The sequence below is a fragment of the Scyliorhinus torazame genome, chromosome 6 (assembly GCF_047496885.1).
Source record: "Scyliorhinus torazame isolate Kashiwa2021f chromosome 6, sScyTor2.1, whole genome shotgun sequence".
Classification (NCBI taxonomy): Eukaryota; Metazoa; Chordata; class Chondrichthyes; order Carcharhiniformes; family Scyliorhinidae; genus Scyliorhinus; species Scyliorhinus torazame.
In genome coordinates, this window is record NC_092712.1 from 314,664,400 (window position 1) to 314,684,015 (window position 19,616).

The 19,616-nt window shown below is 47.1% G+C and overlaps 1 protein-coding gene across 2 annotated transcripts in view; it reads right to left on the bottom strand.

The window, feature by feature from the left end:
* Positions 1-19,616, bottom strand: part of atp2c1 (ATPase secretory pathway Ca2+ transporting 1) — a 146,079-nt gene that overhangs the window by 75,762 nt on the left and 50,701 nt on the right. For both annotated transcript variants that reach the window (XM_072510101.1, XM_072510102.1), the window contains 2 exons: positions 13,398-13,508; positions 11,069-11,185 (listed from right to left, as the gene is read on the bottom strand). In XM_072510101.1, coding sequence (XP_072366202.1) covers positions 11,069-11,185; positions 13,398-13,508 — 228 coding nt within the window. The remainder of the gene's footprint in view (positions 1-11,068; positions 11,186-13,397; positions 13,509-19,616) is intronic.

Sequence of the window (19,616 nt, forward strand, 5' to 3'; positions counted from 1 at the left end):
AGCAAGAGGAGTATATAACCGTGCTAGAAAACAAGGTGGGGATGACGAACGACTGCTAGAAAAGAATGCAGGAGAAGCTGGAATACCTGGAGAATAGGTCCAGGAGACAGAATCTCAGAATTGTCAGCCTCCCTGAAGGCAGTGAGGGATCGGTTGCGAGGGCCTATGTGACGGACATGTTGGAGAAGTTGATGGGGGCTGGGGCGTTCCCTCGGCCCCTGGAATTGGACAGAGCGCAAAGAGCCCTCGCGAGAAAGCCCCAAGAGAACGAGCCGCTGAGGGCCATGGCGGTACGTTTTCACCGTTTCATGGACAAGGAACACATTTTGAGGTGGGCCAAGAAAGAACGGTGAAGTGGGAGAACTGCGAGTTGCGCATCTATCAGGTCCTGGAAGCGGATTTGGCCAAGAGGCGGGCTGGGTTCAATCGGGCAAAAACGACCCTCTTTAAGAAGGGGGTAAAGTTTGGGATGCTGTATCCAGCCCGTCTGTGGGTCACATTTGAGGAACGTGACTTCTACTTTGAAACGCCAGACGAAGTATGGACCTTTATTAAAGAAATGAAGCTCGAGGCGAAGTAAAAGACACCCAAGCCTTGGCGGCGATTTGTGGTGCTGGATTGTATAAATGTAAGTAGTTCTATGTGAAATAATAGGCTGTGTGGATGGTTAAAGGTTGCTTTGTCTTGCAGGGACCTTGTTAGAGGGGGGGGGGGGGAATGGGCTTTGATTTTGGTTCTGCTTTTTTGGGTGACTATTTCTCTAAAATGACTGTTCCTTCACTGTTTTCTCTGAAGTTTGTTTACTGGGGAGTGTGATGCTTTAAAAATGTTTATTCATGTGGGGGTGGGAGGAAAGAGAGGAGAAAACAATAGAGAGGCAGACTGATTGGTGCCAGGGGTGGGAGCTACCGAGTCAGCATGGGAAACACAGTGGGGGTTGAGCAGGTGTTAAGCACTGAGTCTGGCTCTAGGGATCAGAAGGGAAGGGGGGGAGAATAGAAAAGCAAAGGTAACATTGCCTGGAATGGAGAGTAGGTCTTACGAGGAAAGGTTAAGGGTGCTAAGCCTTTTCTCATTAGAACGGAGAAGGATGAGGGGCGACTTGATAGAGGTTTATAAGATGATCAGGGGATTAGATAGAGTAGACAGTCAGAGACTTTTTCCCCGGGTGGAGCAAACCATTACAAGGGGACATAAATTTAAGGTGAACGGTGGAAGAGATAGGGGGGATATCAGAGGTAGGTTCTTTACCCAGAGAGTAGTGGGGGCATGGAACGCACTGCCTGTGGAAGTAGTTGAGTCGGAAACATTAGGGACCTTCAAGCAGCTATTGGATAGGTATATGGATTATGGTAGAATGATATAGTGTAGATTAATTTGTTCTTAAGGGCAGCACGGTAGTATTGTGGATAGCATAATTGCTTCACAGCTCCAGGGTCCCAGGTTTGATTCCGGCTTCGGTCACTGTCTGTGCGGAGTCTGCACATCCTCCCCGTGTGTGCGTGGGTTTCCTCCGGGTGCTCCGGTTTCCTCCCACAGTCCAAAGATGTGCAGGTTAGGTGGATTGGCCATGATAAATTGCCCTTAGTGTCCAAAATTGCCCTTAGTGTTGAGTGGGGTTACTGGGTTATGGGGATAGGGTGGAGGTGTTGACCTTGGGTAGGGTGCTCTTTCCAAGAGCCGGTGCAGACTTGGTGGGCCGAATGGTCTCCTTCTGCACTGTAAATTCTATGATAATCTATGATTAATCTAGGACAAAGGTTTGGCACAACATCCTGGGCCGAAGGGCCTGTTCTGTGCTGTATTTTTCTATGTTCTAGGTTGTAATAGGAGATTCAATGGTTAGGGGAATAGATAGGAGATTCTGTGGTCGAAAGCGAGACTCCCAGAAGGTATGTTGCCTCCTGGGTGCCAGGGATGTCTCGGATCGTGTCTTCAGGATCCTTAAGGGGGAGGTGGAGCAGCCAGAAGTCGTGGTGCACATTGGGACCAACGACGTAGGTAGGAAAAGGGGTGAGGAGGTAATAAACGAGTTTAGGGAGTGAGGCTGGAAGTTAAAAGCCAGAACAGAGTTATCATCTCTGGTTTGTTGCCGGTGCCACGTGATAGCGAGGCTAGGAATAGGGAGAGAGTGCAGTTGAACACGTGGCTGCAGGAATGGTGTAGGGAGGAAGGGCTTCAGGTATTTGGATAATTGGAGGGCATTCTGGGGAGGGTGGGATCTGTACAAGCAGGACGGGTTGCATCTGAACCAGAGGGGCACCAATATCCTGGGAGGGAGGTTTTCTTGTACTCTTCGGGAGGGTTTAAACTAATTCGGCAGGGGAATGGGAACCGGATTTGTAGTCCAGCAACTAAGGTAGCCGATATTCAGGACTACAAAGCGTGTAGTGAGGCAGTGGGGAAGGGAACACTGACAAAGGAGAGTACTTGCAGGCACGGAGATGGGTTGAAGTGTGTATACTTCAACGCAAGAAGCATCAGGAATAAGGTGGGTGAACTTAAGGCATGGATCGGTACTTGGGACTATGATGTGGTGGCCATCACAGAAACTTGGATAGAAGAGGGGCTGAAATGGTTGTTGGAGGTCCCTGGTTATAGATGTTTCAATAAGATTAGGGACGGTGGTAAAAGAGGTGGGTGGGGGGGGGGGGGGGGGGGGGCATTGTTAATTAGAGATAGTTTAACAGCTGCAGAAAGGTAGTTCGAGGAGTATCTGCCTACTGAGGTAGTATGAGTTGAAGTCAGAAATAGGAAAGGAGCAGTCACCTTGTTGGGAGTTTTCTATAGGCCCCCCAATAGTAGCAGAGATGTGGAGGGACAGACTGGGAAACAGATTTTGGAAAGGTGCAGACGTCACAGGGTAGTAGTCATGGGTGACTTCAACTGCCCAAACATTGAGTGGAAACTCTTTAGATCAAATAGTTTGGATGGGGTGGTGTTTGTGCAGTGTGTCCAGGAAGCTTTTCTAACACAGTATGTAGATTGTCCGACCAAAGGGGAGGCCATATTGGATTTGGTACTTGGTAATGAACCAGGGCAAGTGATAGATTTGTTAGTGGGGGAGCATTTTGGAGATAGTGACCATAATTCTGTGACTTTCACTTTAGTAATGGAGGGATAGGTGCGTGCAACAGGGCAAGGTTTACAATTGGGGGAAGGGTAAATACGATGTTGTCAGACAAGAATTGAAGTGCATAAGTTAGGAACATAGGCTGTCAGGAAAGGACACAAGTGAAATGTGCAACTTGTTCAAGAAACAGGTACTACGTGTCCTTGATATGTATGTCCCTGTCAGGCAGGGACGAGATGGTCGAGTGAGGGAACCATGGTTGACAAGAGAGATTGAATGTTTTGTTAAGAGGAAGAAGGAGACTTATGTAAGGCTGAGGAAACAAGGTTCAGACAAGGCGCTGGAGGATACAAGATAGCCAGGAGGGAACTGAAGAAAGGGATTAGGAGAGCTAAGAGAGGGCATGAACAATCTTTGGCGGGTAGGATCAAGGAAAACCCCAAGGCCTTTTACACATATGTGAGAAATATGAGAATGACTAGAGCGAGGGTAGGTCCGATCAAGGACAGTAGCGGGAGATTGTGTATTGAGTCTGAAGAGATAGGAGAGGTCTTGAACGAGTACTTTTCTTCAGTATTTACAAATGAGAGGGGCCATATTGTTGGAGAGGACAGTGTGAAACAGACTGGTAAGCTCGAGGAAATACTTGTTAGGAAGGAAGATGTGTTAGGCATTTTGAAAAACTTGAGGATAGACAGGTCCCCCAGGCCTGACGGGATATATCCAAGGATTCTATGGGAAGCAAGAGATGAAATTTCAGAGCTGTTGGCAATGATCTTTTCGTCCTCACTGTCAACAGGGGTGGTACCAGGGGATTGGAGAGTGGCGAATGTCGTGCCCCTGTTCAAAAAAGGGAATAGGGATAACCCTGGGAATGACAGGCCAGTTAGTCTTACTTCGGTGGTAGGCAAAGTAATGGAAAGGGTACTGAGGGATAGGATTTCTGAGCATCTGGAAAGACACAGCTTGATTAGGGATAGTCAGCACGGATTTGTGAGTGGTAGGTCTTGCCTTACAAGTCTTACTGAATTCTTTGAGGAGATGACCAAGCATGTGGATGAAGGTAAGGCAATGGATGTAGTGTACATGGATTTTAGTAGGGCATTTGATAAGGTTCCCCATGGTAAGCTTATGCAGAAAGTAAGGAGGCATGGGATAGTGGGAAATTTGGCCAGTTAGATAACAAACTGGCTAACCGATAGAAGTCAGAGAGTGGTGGTGGATGGCAAATATTTAGCCTGGATCCCAGTTACCAGTGGCGTACCGCAGGAATCAGTTCTGCGTCCTCTGCTGTTTGTGATTTTCATTAATGACTTGGATGAGGGAGTTGAAGGGTGGGTCCGTAAATTTGCAGACGATACAGAGATTGGTGGAGTTGTGGATAGTGAAGAGGGCTGTTGTCGGCTGCAGAGAGACATAGATAGGATGCAGAGCGGGACTGAGAAGGGGCAGATAGAGTTTAACCCTGAAAAGTATGAGGTTGTCCAATTTGGAAGGACAAATATGAATGTGGAACACAGGGTTAACGGTAGGGTTCTTGGCAATGTGGAGGAGCAAAGAGATCTTGGGGTCTATGTTCATACATCTTTGAAAGTTGCCACTCAAGTGGATAGAGCTGTGAAGAAGGCCTATGGTGTGCTAGCGTTCATTAACAGAGGGATTGAATTTAAGAGCCGTGAGGTGATGATGCAGCTTTACAAAACCTTGATGAGGCCACATTTGGAGTACTGTGTACAGTTCTGGTCGCCTCATTTTAGGAAGGATGTGGAAGCTTTGGAAAAGGTGCAAATGAGATTTACCAGGATGTTGCCTGGAATGGAGGGTAGGTCTTACGAGGAAAGGTTGAGGGTGCTAGGCCTTTTCTCATTAGAACGGAGAAGGATGAGGGGCGACTTGATAGAGGTTTATAAGATGATCAGGGGAATAGATAGAGTAGACAGTCAGAGACTTTTTCCCCGGGTGGAACAAACCATTACAAGGGGACATAAATTGAAGGTGAATGGTGGAAGATATAGGGGGGATGTCAGAGGTAGGTTCTTTACCCAGAGAGTAGTGGGGGCATGGGATGCACTGCCAGCGGAAGTAGTTGAGTCAGAAACATTAGGGACCTTCAAGCAGCTATTGGATAGGTACATGGATTACAGTAGAATGATATATTGTAGATTAATTTGTTCTTAAGGGCAGCACGGTAGCATTGTGGAGAGCTTAATTGCTTCACAGCTCCAGGGTCCCAGGTTCGATTCCGGCTTGGGTCACTGTCTGTGCAGAGTCTGCACATCCTCCCAGTGTGTGCGTGGGTTTCCTCCGGGTGCTCCGGTTTCCTCCCACAGTCCAAAGATGTGCAGGTTAGGTGGATTGGCCATGATAAATTGCCTTTAGTGTCCAAAATTGCCCTTAGTGTTGAGTGGGGTTACTGGGTTATGGGGATACGGTGGAGGTGTTGACCTTGGGTAGGGTGCTCTTTCCAAGAGCCGGTGCAGACTCGATGGGCCGAATGGCCTCCTTCTGCACTGTAAATCTATGATAATCTATGATTAATCTAGGACAGAGGTTCGGCACAACATCGTGGGCCGAAGGGCCTGTTCTGTGCTGTATTTTTCTATGTTCTATGAATTGGGACGACGTGGAATTTATGAGGCGGGTGTTAGGTAAGATCCCAGACTTAGAGTCACATAACCTGATCATGGGAGGGGACTTCAATACAGTCATTGATCCGGAAGTGGACCGGTCAAAATCCAGGACAGGGAGGGGGCCGGCTGCGGCACAGGAATTGAAGGGTTTTATGGAACAGATGGGGGGAGTAGACCCATGGAGGTTTGCACAGCCAAGGACAAAGGAGTTTTCCTTTTTTTCACATGTCCACAAGGTACACTCTCGCATCAACTTTTTTGTTCTGAGCAGGGCGCTAATACCGAAGGTGGTGGATACTGAGTACTCGGCAATTGCAGTGACGGACCATGCCCCACATGGAGTGGATCTACGGGTTAGTGTGGAGAGAGGGCAACTCCCGCTGTGGAGACTAGATGTGGGGTTGCTGGCGGATGAAGCGATCTGTGAGTGGGTTAAAAGGTCCATCCAGAACTACTTGGAAACAAATGATATGGGGGAGGTCTCTGCAGCGACAGTCTTGGAAGCTTTGAAGGCATTAGTCAGAGGGGAATTAATCTCGATATCGGCCCACAGAGAAAAGGCGGAACGGGCCGAGAGGGACAGGTTAGTTGAGGAGATACTCCATGTGGACAGGAGATACTCGGAGGCCCCGGATGCGGGGCTACTGAGGGAACGGTGGAGGTTACAGGTGGAGTTGGGGCTGTTGACCACAGGGAAAGCAGGGGAACAGTTGTGAAAGGCAAGGGGGGGGGGGGCGATCTAGGAGTACGGGAAAATGGCAAGCAGAATGTTGGCGCACCAGCTCAGGAAAAAAAGAGGCGGCCAGGGAGATAGGTAAAGTAAAGAATAGAGACGGTAATACTGTCCTGGACACAGTGGGGATGATTGAGGTGTTTAAAGACTTTTATAGTAAATTATGTGAGTCGGAGCCCCCAGCTGGAGTGAAGGTGATGAGGCAGTTTCTGGATCAGTTGAGGTTCCCGAGGACCTGGTGGAGGAGCTGGGAGCCCCAATTGAGGTTGAGGAAATAATCAAGGGGCTGGAGGGCATGCAGTCGGGCAAGGCCCCAGGGCCTGACTGTACCCGGTGGAATTCTATAAGAAGTTTTCAGACATATTGAGCCAACTGCTGGTGAGGACATTTAACGAAGCAAGAGATAAGGGAGTCCTCCCCCCAACAATATTGCAGGCCTCGATTTCATTGATCCTGAAGAAGGATCCGGAGCAATGCGGGTCATACAGGCCGATTTCTCTACTGAATGTGGATGCCAAACTGCTGGCTAAGATACAGGCCTCAAGGATAGAGGACTGTGCCCAAGGGGTGATAGGGGAAGACCAGACGGGATTTGTTAAGGGCAGGCAACTGAAGGCCAATGTTCGAAGTCTTCTAAATGTTATTATGATGCCCTCAGAAAGAGAGGAGGTGGAGGTGGTGACAGCGATGGATGCGGAGAAGGCTTTTGATCGGGTGGAGTGGAATTACCTGTGGGAGGCGCTGGAAAGGTTTGGGTTTGGTGAGGGCTTTATTGACTGGGTGCGGTAGCTCTATCAGGCACCAGCAGCAAGTGTGCATGCGAACCGGCTGAGGACGGGGTATTTTAAAGTACACCGAGGGACAAGACAAGGGTGCCCCCTCTCTCCGTTACTGTTTGCCCTGGCCTTAGAGCCATTGGCCATGGCGGTAAGAGCCTCTAGGAGCTGGAAAGGGCTGGTTCGGGGGGGGGGGGGGGGGGTTACATGCTCCCGCTATCACTTGCGGGGAGGGTACAGGCCATGAAAATGACGGTCCTTCCCAGATTTCTGTTTGCCTTTCAGTGCCTCCCCATCTTCATCCTTAAGGCATTTTTCAAGTGGGTGAATAAGATTATTTTGGGCTTTGTGGGGCGAGTAAAACCCCGCAAGTGAAGAAAGTATTGCTGTAGCGCAGTTGGGGGGAGGGTGGGTTGGCACTGCCGAACTTCTGCAATTACTACTGGGTGGATAATATAGCCATGATTAGGAAGTGGGTAGTGGGGGAGGGGTCGGATGGGAGCAGATGGAGGCGGCGTCATGTAAAGACACCAGTTTGGGAGCACTGGTAACAGCATCTCTGCCGTTCTCGCCGGCCCGATATTCCACAAGTCCGGTGGTAGTGGCGGCTCGGAGGATCTGGGGGCAATGGAGGAGATATAAGAGAGGGGAGCGAGCATCGATTTGGATCCCGATTTATAATAATCATCGGTTTGTACCGGGTAGGCTGGCTGGTGGGTTCCGGAGTTGGCAGGGGGCAGGAATTAGAAGGATGGGGGATCTATTTATAGATGGGAGCTTTCCCCAGCTTGAAAGCTTTAGAGGATAAATTTAAATTGCCAGCAGGGAATGGTTTTAGGTATTTGCAGGTGTGAGGCTTCCTGAGAAAACAGGTGCCGGCCTTTCCGCTGCTGCTGCCACAGGGAATAGAAGATAGAGTAGTTTCCAGTACCTGGGTGGGAGAGGGGAAGGTATTGGATATTTACCAGGAGCTTTCGGAGGCGGAGGAAACTACGGTGGAGGAGCTTAAGGGCAAGTGGGAGGACGAGCCCGGAGGAGAGATAGAGACAGGGCTATGGCCAAATGCCCTAGGCAGGGTTAATACCTCCTCATCATGCGCCAGGCGTAGCCTGATTCAATTTAAGGTAGTCCACCGGGCACACATGACAGCAGCAAGGATGAGTAAGTTTCTCGGGGTAGAGGATAGGTGTGCGAGGTGCGCGGGAAGCCCAGCAAATCATGTCCACATGTTCTGGGCATGCCCGAAGCTTAGAGGGTTTTGGCAGGATTTTGCTAAGGCAATGTCCACGGTACTAAAAACACAGGTGGTGCCGAGTCCGGAGGTAGCGATCTTTGGAGTGTCGGAAGTTCCGGGAGTTCAGGGGACGAAAGAGGCCGATGTCTTGGCTTTTGCCTCCCTGGTAGCCCAGAGACGGATCTTGTTATTGTGGAGGGACTCGAAGCCCCCGAGTGTAGAGACCTGGGTTAGTGACATGGCTGGGTTTCTCAGTCTTGAGAAAATAAAGTTTGCCTTAAGAGGGTCAATGTTAGGGTTGGAGGTGGCAGCCGTTCGTCTACTTTAAAATGTAGACGAAAATTAAAATGTCAGCAGATGCAGTATTGGGGGGGGGGGGGGGGGGGGGGATACAAACTAAAACCAGAAAATACTGGATAATCTCAGCAGGTCTGACAGCATCTGTGGAGAAAAAAGGGAGCTAATGTTTCAAGTCTGGATGACTCTTTGTCAAAGCTAGAAAGAACTGGAATGGGGGTCAGATTTATACCCCCATTACAGTATAAATTTGACCCCATTTCCAGGTCTCTCCAGCTTTCTGACCCCATTTCCAGTTCTCTCTAGCTTTGACAAAGAGTCAACCAAACTCTAAACGTTAGCTCCCTTCTCTCTCCGCAGATGCTGTCAGACCTGCTGAGATTGCCCCGTATTATCTGTTTTTGTTTCAGATTCCAACATCCGCAGTAATTTGCTTTTATCAAATCAAAGCCAGGTTCACCTGCTGGGAGGGTCATATTAACAAAACTGAATATTTCTTCAATGTTCTTGAAACCATAAAAATAATGTAATGGAAGCAACGGGGTCTACCAAAAAAACTAAATCCAGGAAACAAAATAACATGGCTATCAACACAGAGACAATGGCCGGAATTCTCCATCCATTCGCTGGCAGCGGGATTCTCTGGTGCCGCCAGCAGCGCAACCTGCCCGCGGGTTTCCCGGCAGCATGTGGTGACTTCAATGGGAATTCCGATTGACAGCAGCAGGAACGGAGAATTCCACTGCCAGCAAACAGTGTGTTTGAGTAACACGCGGCTGGAAGGCCGGAGAATCCCGCCCAGTATCACCATCCTTCATTTTAGTCTGAGACATGTGGCATTTTGGTTTCCAAGGTTTCCTAATCAATGTTCCCAAATTTAATAGGTGCAGCAAAATAGGGTAGCAGATGTGATCAGAGCAACTAATAATCTTAAACCACCTGAAAAGAGTGGACTAATGAGGGAAAAGCAGACAGTGCAAGAATTACAAAGTGCTCCTCTGAACAGCTAAAACAGAATGTACAAACATTGCAGCCTAAAAGCCTCAACAGTGTGACACAGAAACCATGTACAAATTTACAAACCAGAAACTATGTACAGAGTTCAAATATCAGATTATCCACAGATCAGGAAGGGAAAAATATTGCATCAAAATGTGCATGACCATTATCAGTATACAAATAGGAAAGGCATTACTTTAGCCACATCTTAACTATATGGAACCAAATTTAAAACACGACGGACGGATGCACCAGAAACCAAAACGGAGCTGCTGCCTGAGCTCCATTCTACCCTTTCATACAAGCGTAAAAGGAACTAAATCAGTTATAGTTACCATAATATATAAACATATCCAAAATAATCAGAGTATTGAGGGAACACGCATCCTAACACATACCCACCCTTCCGTATAACCGGTTACCTCTTTTAGGAGGAAATGCAAAGAGGCCTATCCCTTCCTTCTAGCCTTTTACACTCTGGCAAGCCTCGTACGCAAGCTAAAAAATTCACAATTATTTTCAGATATCCAAAACTAAATCTGAAAGGACCTAGCAAGCCACTCAGTTTAAGGCCAATTAAGGATGGGCAATTAATACTCAGCCAGCAATGCACATATTCGACAAACAACGAAAGCAACGTTTGGGGCCTAGAATAGTGGGAAGTGAAAAGGCTAAAGTGCAGCTGCTGCAAGGGAGAGAGCAAAATTGTCTGCCTCTTAGTCAATACCAAAGCCTGGCACTATTGTTTCTACTTTTGAGAGATTACTGTATTAAGGAAAAAGAGACCTGTACTACCCCAGTTTTGCTGCTCCCTTTTCTGGCACAAAATCCAAAATGTGATATTGGAATTTCACACTCAAAACAACTCGTGTTGTAAAATTTCTCGCCCATTCACCACTTCACAGAATTACAGAACCCCTACAGTGCAGGAGGTCATTCAGCCCATCGGGTCTGCACAGACACTCCGAAAGAGCACCCCACCTCGGCCTACACCCCATCTCCGTAAACACCTAACCTTTTGGACACTAAGAGGCTGTTTAACATTGCCTATCCACCTAACCTGCACATCTTTGGAATGTGGGAGGAAACCAGAGCACCCGGAGGAAACCCACGCAGGCATGGGGAGAACGTGCAAACTTCACATGTCACCCAAGATCGGAATTGAACTCGCATCCCTGGTGCTGTGAGGCAGCAGTGCTAACCACTGTGCAACAATGCCGTCTCAACATGCTCAATTTTATTACTTAAACAAAGGTCTAATAAACAAAAGTGGCTCAAGTCAGCTGACTATCGCATTATTATAGTGCAATTACTGAACTGTCTAACCTGCAAAATGTATTTTTTCCAAAGAGGTTCATCTTCATTGATTTCAAATTCATTCCATCCATGGTATGTCCGGCGCCGAGAAATTTCACTATTTTTTAGGCCATTGTGAAGGTCACCCTGTGGTAAGAAAACTCAATGCTTAATAAATATAGAAAGATGAAACTTTGTTGCTGCCATCACAGCAGAGGTATATATGCAGTCAGCACTGGGACAACATGCAGCTACCACCCCAACAGTAATGGATGGAGAATATTTTGTACAAACCAAAAAAAACTGCTGCACTTGGTTTTCACTGTGAACCGTGAACAGGATTCCCCCATTCTACATTACAAATATAATAATTTTCTCTTTCAAACCCTGTTACACAGGTTATCATTCTCTGGCTGAGTGTGTGAAGGGAATCAACCGACTCAGTGATGACCGCCTAACGGGCAAGGCAATGCTAGAATTCCACCCCCACTTATTAGTTTTGCAATTCACTCCCACATAAACAAGTTCTAATATCTTGGACCAGGGTCCCACACCAGACAAAAGTTTCTCTGTATCTACCTATCAAATTCTATCATTATTTGAATAGCTTGTCTCAACTGCAGATACAATTGGCACTACAGTTGATGCCAGTAAATGTAAGGATAGATTTGAGTGCAAAAGAAGTTCAGCTTGGGCTTTTTCAACTGATAGTTGTCAAATGGCTATTTAGGCTCAGGTGAGAGAAATGTAACTTGAACAAGAGGGTGATTGGTGCCTCAACACCTTAAAAACATATCTGAGAAAAGGTATTTGAACTGCAAAATTAAAACACAAATTTGCACTGCTGAAGAGAAATGGACAAGAACAGCTTTATATTCTAACAAAATCACAATATTTGTTAAAAAGCATTTCTGAACATTTTTTTGCATCACTTATGAATATAATCAGCTTACCGTGGCTCACCACCACCTTCTCAAGGATAATAAGGGACGGCCAGCAAATCTCGCATCCCATGAATTATTTTTTTCTTTAAACAATTACTGAATAAATGTTCTGTTACATAACATTTGATCTGACCATTTCAAGTTATGTTTCACACCACAATTTCTTTGAACTAATAAAGTAATACTGTCCAGCAATAAACACTTGTAGCCATCTGAATGAAATGAAATGAATGAAATAAAAATCGCTTATTGTCACAAGTAGGCTTCAAATTAAGTTACTGTGAAAAGCCCCTAGTCACCACATTTCGGCGCCTGTTCGGGGAGGATGGTACGGGAATTGAACCGCACTGCTGGCCTGCCTTGGTCTGCTTTCAAAGCCAGCGATTTAGCCCAGTGTGCTAAACCAGCCCCAGGATGACCACTTTCAGAATACAAAATGGACACTCACAGAGAATATAGGGAAATGTGGACAATACTAAGCAACAAGCAGGCACAGAGCCTGAATGTATATTTGGGAAGCAGTCAGCAGACGGAATCGAAACTCTGGGTCGATTAACATATTGATGGCCCATCTCCAAGGAACAAAGGACTAATACTCAGGTAGCCGATACTGTCGCAGAGATCCCGGCGCCATTACCCCAACCGAAAGACACAAAGCAAGGCCAACGGCCACCTAAGACATGCCCAACCATCAGGGCACCCACCCCTTTATTGGTTTAGATCGATGACAATGATCAAGAAGCTGCCCAATTAATTGGGACCAAGTTTAAGGCCCGCCCAAAAACGCGCGAAGCCCCGCCAAGTATAAGAAGGAACCCCTGACAAAGATTCAGCCTCTTGGATTCGGCTCTCAAGCGGAGAGACCCATCCACCAGCATCACCAGAAGCAAGTAAGTTCAAGGTCAACGCTCGCTACCAGACGGACGACCTTAGCTGTACTCCTGTTACCTCTTCGAACCCAACAGCCTCAGATCCGAACAACGGCCATAGTTCCTCTGACTAAGTGGGCACCCGAAGTTAAGTATAGGTGTTAGTGATAGGGATAGTTTAGTTTGTAGTATTATCGTGCATGAGTAGATCTTACTGTGTGTAAATAAATAGTATTGACTTTGAACTAACTAACTGGTGTATTGGCTCTTTGATCGGTATTCGGGTTAAACCTTGTGGCGGTATCGAGAGATACCTGGCGACTCTGAAAGTATACACGTAATTAGGATTAAGAAAGGCGACCATATTGACCGTCATATTTATAACCAAATAAATATAGCAACAAACTTTAAAGAGAAGTTATATACTTCATCAACATAGTAAAGCCCATGTGAAAATGGCCCTTTAAATTGGATTGGATTGAATTTGTTTATTGTCACATATACAGAGACAACGAATCCCGCACCTCACGTTTATATACATTTTACCTGCAAAATGCTGGCAACTTCATCAACGGGTAGTTCACTTGCCCTTTTTGATGACAGTACCGGAATCATTATTTCATTTTCACTGTGGTATAATTCCTCTGATCCCGGAACCTAAGATGTCAGACACAAAAAAAAAAGACTTTGAATTGTATTGGAAATTAACTATTCAGATAACAAAGCACAATTTAGTAGTGCAACTATTTAGAGATTACAATGATACAGCTAACTTCTATGGCACGTACCTGACAAACTGGAAAATTGTGAATGTTAACATTGTTGGCTGCACAATGATTTTAAAAGAAAAATATGATCAGCAAGGAGTATTACAGAACTGAGCCCAGGCAGACCAACAAAAGACTGCATGCAGGCTTACAACTCAATATAATTCTGAGGAAGTGCAGCAAGTCAGAGGTACAATCTTTTGGATGCAATGTCAAAGCAAGACCCCATCTCATTGTTCAGGTGGATTTGGAGGGTCTCATTACACTATTAAAAGACAATAGAATAGAGGTTGACCAGACCAACATGTATCAATTATCCAACCAACTTCACAAAACAGATTAATTGGTCATTTATCTCATTGTAGTTTATGGGGTTTTGTTATGCACAAGTCTTGGTCTTAGGCAGTTCCCTGGGAGAGGGTGACTTGCATTCACTCCAGTTCGATGGGTTCGGAGATGGCTGATAAATCGAATACGCAATCTGCAGGCTCTGCCACACAAGACATGTGGTGCCTGAAGGGTCAGGCAAACAAGTTGTTTGAAGGTTTGTGCACTCTCTCCAACACTTCAACTTCACACCCCCACGGACTCAGGAGAGTACTTGGCTTGTGAGCAACAAAAATAGAAAAGATTCATTTCGGAAGACATTGTAAACGTGCTTTTATAACAGCAATGAATACACTTTAAAAATAACTCATTGGCTGCCAGGTGCTTTGATGTCTTCTGACATTGTGAAAGGTGCAATATAAATAAAAGTTCTGGGATTAATTCTAAACCACAGGCAAATTCCTCTTAATTGATGAGGTTGTCTGAATTCCATAGTACAGTAGTCACAGAGCCTGCAATTCCTGATGAGCGAGTAACTGGTTTCACTGGTTTTACAATCGTCCCAAGGTTACCAGCCAAAACAATAAGCAACTGGGAGAACACTTTACGGTTTGATAAGGATGAATGAGTGGCAGGCTATCATGTGAGTAGTTCCTTTACTCAAATTCATCTGACAGAGTAGCAGTGAAGGCCGATGTTGTTGCAAAGAAGAAAAACATACCACCTTGATACAGATGTGGCACAGAGAATTTGTTAAAAGCCTTCATAAGAACTTGCCTGTGTGGGAGCATGATGCACTAAGGAGGCACTTAAGAATGCAATTGCTAATACATTAAAGCTATAAAATTCCTGCCATTATTGATCCATTGAGAACTGTCTACAGCTAATTTTGAGAACTACATTCAGACTTTCAAGTGTAGTAACCAACACATTACAGATTACTCAACACCCTCCCTGTCGGCAAAGCAGCTACTGCTCGAAATTTGAGCTAGCAGCAAAGAAAGAAATTGGTGTCTTTGAACTGAAAGCAATGCTAGTCCATATTTTGACAGAAAAACTCTAAAGATACTCCACCCAGCAGAACATGTTGAATTTGCATTGTACAGATCGCAAAGCCAAAAGTAGATTAAACGTGTCCAAATAGCTAAAGGTCTTACTTATATAGTCTATTGTTCCTTTAAAACTAGTTTAACACAACACTGAAGAAATATCAATTGTAAAGGTCAAACTGAACACCCGAACAGGCAAACAAACTTGGGAAAGTAAATGGTTTCACTTTGGCAGAGTTGGAACATATTTAATACATTACCTCTTTCGTCAGCACAAGCAACAAAACCCACTGAGGTGCCAGAAACTTCAAATCAGCAAATAGGGCAAGCATGGAAGTTGTTTCAGAATTCCCATCCATTTGCTGATTTACAAAGTAATGACTCAATCATCGTGCACAATGTTCTTAGAAACACTTTGTTTTCCCCCCACTGTATTTGTCCTGAAGTGAAAAGGCTGATTTTGTCGTTGTTCTCTTATCTAGCCCGTAAAGTAAGTTACACCTTGATTCAGATGTTCTTGAGAAAGGGTTTAATGCGCGGTGGCGTCGTTCCAATTCCTATCCATGTTCAAGGATCGGTTTGCCGCTGGGGGTGGGGGTGGGCAAAGTGTTACAACTATGTACAACTATTGTGTTTGCAGGTGGGTTTTGTAACCTAACCTTGTTTGAGTTTGGAAGAAGATATATGTTTTTAAAATACAGTAATCCACATAGCCTACACTTTTGTAAAATATGTTTATAAAAGATGGTCAAACAGCCAAGTATGATACATATACATACACACGTGAGATGTGGATGTGCTCACAATCACGGACACCGAGGACAAAGTCGTAGAAGCAAGTTCCTTTATTAGTTTCGAGTCTGCAGAGTCGGGTGCCTCCACTAGAGAAGCACACTCTACGGCAATTGTTCTATCCCTTTTATCCTAATCCCGTCGCCCCAGTTCCCTCCCCTCTTGCCTGATTGGTTCAGGTTGTCGAGGTTCACATTCTTTCCGGTACGCCTACCATATGTTACGTTGCATGTTCACGTTAACGTCAGTTGCTCGCCTTAGGCGCGTATTTTACAATATGCATTAGTTTATTACGCAGTCGCAGTAGCGCAATTGTTCGTGGCAGTTGACCCACTTCCTTACTCACTTAACACATCCTGTTATCTCCACATCCTATGGCCCATTATAATGATTTAGTCAAACCGTATCCCTCACAATGTTATCTCCACCTCCTGTGGCCCATTATAATGATTTAGTCAAACCGTATCCCTCACAATCCACCCTTTTTCTTTCTATAAGTATTTGAATAAATCACTTGGTGTACTTAGTCTCCAGTTTACTCAGCATCAACTTAATTTCCTCCCGTTGCACCTGCTGGACCTCACCTGGTTTGAGTATCATAATTTTCTGTAAGCCGGATGTGCCTTCCGTTTGGCCAGTTCGTCCAACAGGGACCGTCACCGTCTGCATCCGTCCCACCATACTCATAATGAGTCTCTGGAAGCATGGTATGAGACAGGGCAGGAATAGTAAGCCAGCTAAGGCACATAGGAGTATGAACCCCATTGTCTTCCACCAGGTTCCATCAAAGACACTAGGCCACCACCCTCCAACCCCAAATGACTTCCATTTTTAGACAGGGACATGTGCAATCTTTCGAATCCCCTCTGATATCTCCATAACGGCATCCCCATTGTTATTGATATTGAGGCAGCAATTTGATAAATTAAAATTCCCACATATTCCCCCCATCTCAGCTAAAAGGTAGTCCAATGCCAATCTGTTTTGGTAAATTGCCGCCCTCATCTGAGTCTGCTGCTTAGCCAATAGTCCCAAGGCCTCGGCTGTCCTGTTCGTTATGATCTCCAGGACAGCCTGCAACCTGATAACGCGGTTCAGTATATAAATTGGTGTGCGATAACCCCATGAGCCATCTTCCGCCCAAGTCGCCGGCCCATAATAGGAGATTACTCTCTCAGGGGGCCATTCATCATCCTGCCATGTACCGATTTCCACACTCCTCTTGGGACGTCTTAGATCGTCAAAGACCCTCACTCCCGGTTTCCGGGTGCGGCAATGACCAGCTGAGTCGCACGTTTCAGCATCTCCCTTTGGAACGGACTTTTGGGCTCTTAATAGGAGCCCCAACGGCAATTTAAACGGCCAAAAACACTGTGCGGTAAACCAGAAGGGAATAGCGGCCGGATTGCGGAGGATCCTCTGGAGCAGCGGCAAGGAAGGGAAGCTCAAAGCAAGATGGCGTCGGAAGGTGGCCGTTTGTTATGGGGCCCGAAGCAACAAGAGTTCCTGCGGCGCTGTGTGGAAGAGCTGAAGAAGGAGCTGAAGAAGGAAGTGTTGGCCCCGATATTACAGGCGATTGAAGGGCTAAAGGAGGAGCAGAGGACCCAAGAGCTGGAGCTTCGGGTCGTGAAAACAAAGACTGCTGAAAACGAGGATGAAATACAGGGCCTGGTGGTGAAGGCAGAAATGCACGAGGCACAGCACAAAAGGTGTGTGGAGAGGTTGGAAGCACTGGAGAATAACTCGAGGAGGAAGAATTTAAGAATCCTGGGTCTTCCCGAAGGCGCAGAAGGGGCGGACGTCGGGACATATGTGAGCACGATGCTTCGCTCGCTAATGGAATCGGAGGCCCCGACGGGCCCTTTGGAGGTGGAGGGAGCCTATCGAGTTCTGGCGCGAAGACCAAAGGCTGGAGAAATACCTCGAGCTATAGTGGTGAGGTTTCTTCGCTGCAATGACAGAGAGACGGTCCTCAGATGGGCGAAGAAAACTCGGAGCTGTAGGTGGGAGAACGCGGTGATCCGCGTATACCAGGATTGGAGTGCGGAGGTGGCGAGAAGGAGGGCAAGTTTCAATCGGGCTAAGGCGGTGCTTCACAAAAAGAAGGTTCAATTTGGAATGTTGCAACCGGCGAGACTGTGGGTCACACACCAAGGGAAGCACCACTACTTTGAGACGGCAGAAGAGGCGTGGACATTCATTGTGGATGAGAAGCTGGAATAGTTTGGCGAGAGAAAGAAGTCTGGGACAAAGTGGTGGGGTGATTATGTGGGGCGAGGAAGGGGGGGTGATTTTTCAATTGTTAATTCTGCAATCCTGTAACTTTTCTCTCTTCCCCATGTTTGCGCGCGGGGGGGGGGGGGGGGAGTATGAGGAACTGTGGGCGCTGGTGAGATGGAAAGGGGAAGGAGAAGAGAAATGCGCCATTAGGGGCGGGGCTAAGTGGGAAACGCGGGCTTTGTTCCCGCGCTATGGTAATTGTGGCGGGAACGGGGACGCAGGAAGGAGGGGGCCTCGCACAGTGGGGGCCGAGGATAAGGGGGGAAGAGCCGAGGTCAGCCAGAGTTCACTGACTTCTGGGAGCAACATGGGGGGTGCAATTACGCTAGAGGGGGATCTAGCGGCAAGGGGGGGGGGGGTTAACTGGGTTGCTGCTGCTAAGGAGAAGGGGGAGCTGTTATGGGACGGGGTGGTCGAGGCGGGAGGGCGCCGTCGGGGGGATATACGGGTACGTGGGAACCGGGTGAGGAGCTGGGTTAAAAAAGGGGATGGCTAGTCGACAAGCGGGGGGGGGGGGGGGGGGGGGGGGGGGGGGGGGGGAGAGAGACGAGCCCCCCAACCCGGTTGATCACGTGAGAGGGCTGAACCGGCCGATTAAAAGGGCACGGGTACTCGCACACCTAAAGAAATTAAAGGCAGATGTGGTTATGTTGCAGGAGACGCACCTGAAACTGATAGACCAGGTCAGACTACGTAAAGGATGGGTGGGGTAAGTGTTTCATTCGGGTTTAGATGCAAAGAATAGGGGGGTGGCTATCTTAGTGGGGAAACGGGTACTGTTTGAGGCAAAGACCATAGTGGCGGATAGTGGGGGTAGATATGTGATGGTGAGTGGCAGATTGCAAGGGGAGGCGGTGGTTCTGGTGAACGTATACACCCCGAACTGGGATGATGCAAATTTTATGAGGTGCATGTTGGGACGTATCCCGGACCTGGAGGCAGGAAAGTTGGTAATGGGGGGCGACTTCAATACGGTGCTTGATCCAGCGCTGGACCGGTCGAGGTCCAGGACCGGGAGGAGGCCGTCAGCAGCCAGGGTGCTTAAGGACTTCATGGAGCAGATGGGAGGAGTAGATCCCTGGAGATTTAGTAGGCCTAGGAGTAAGGAGTTCTCATTTTTCTCCCATGTTCACAAAGTATATTCACGGATAGACTTTTTTGTCTTGGGAAGGGCACTGATTCCGAAGGTGACAGGGACGGAGTATACGGCCATAGCCATTTCGGACCACGCTCCACATTGGGTAGACCTGGAGGTAGGAGAGGAAAAAGAACAGCACCCACTCTGGAGAATGGATATGGGCTTATTGGCGGATGAGGGGGTATGTCTAAGGGTGAGGGGGTGTATTGAAAGGTACTTGGAGCTTAATGACAACGGAGAGGTTCAGGTGGGAGTGGTCTGGGAGGCGTTGAAGGCGGTGGTCAGAGGGGAACTGATATCCATAAGGGCACATAATGGGAAGCAAGAGGGTAAAGAAAGGGAGCGATTGTTGAAAGAACTTCTGAGGGTGGACAGGCAATATGCAGAGGCACCGGAGGAGGGACTGTACAGG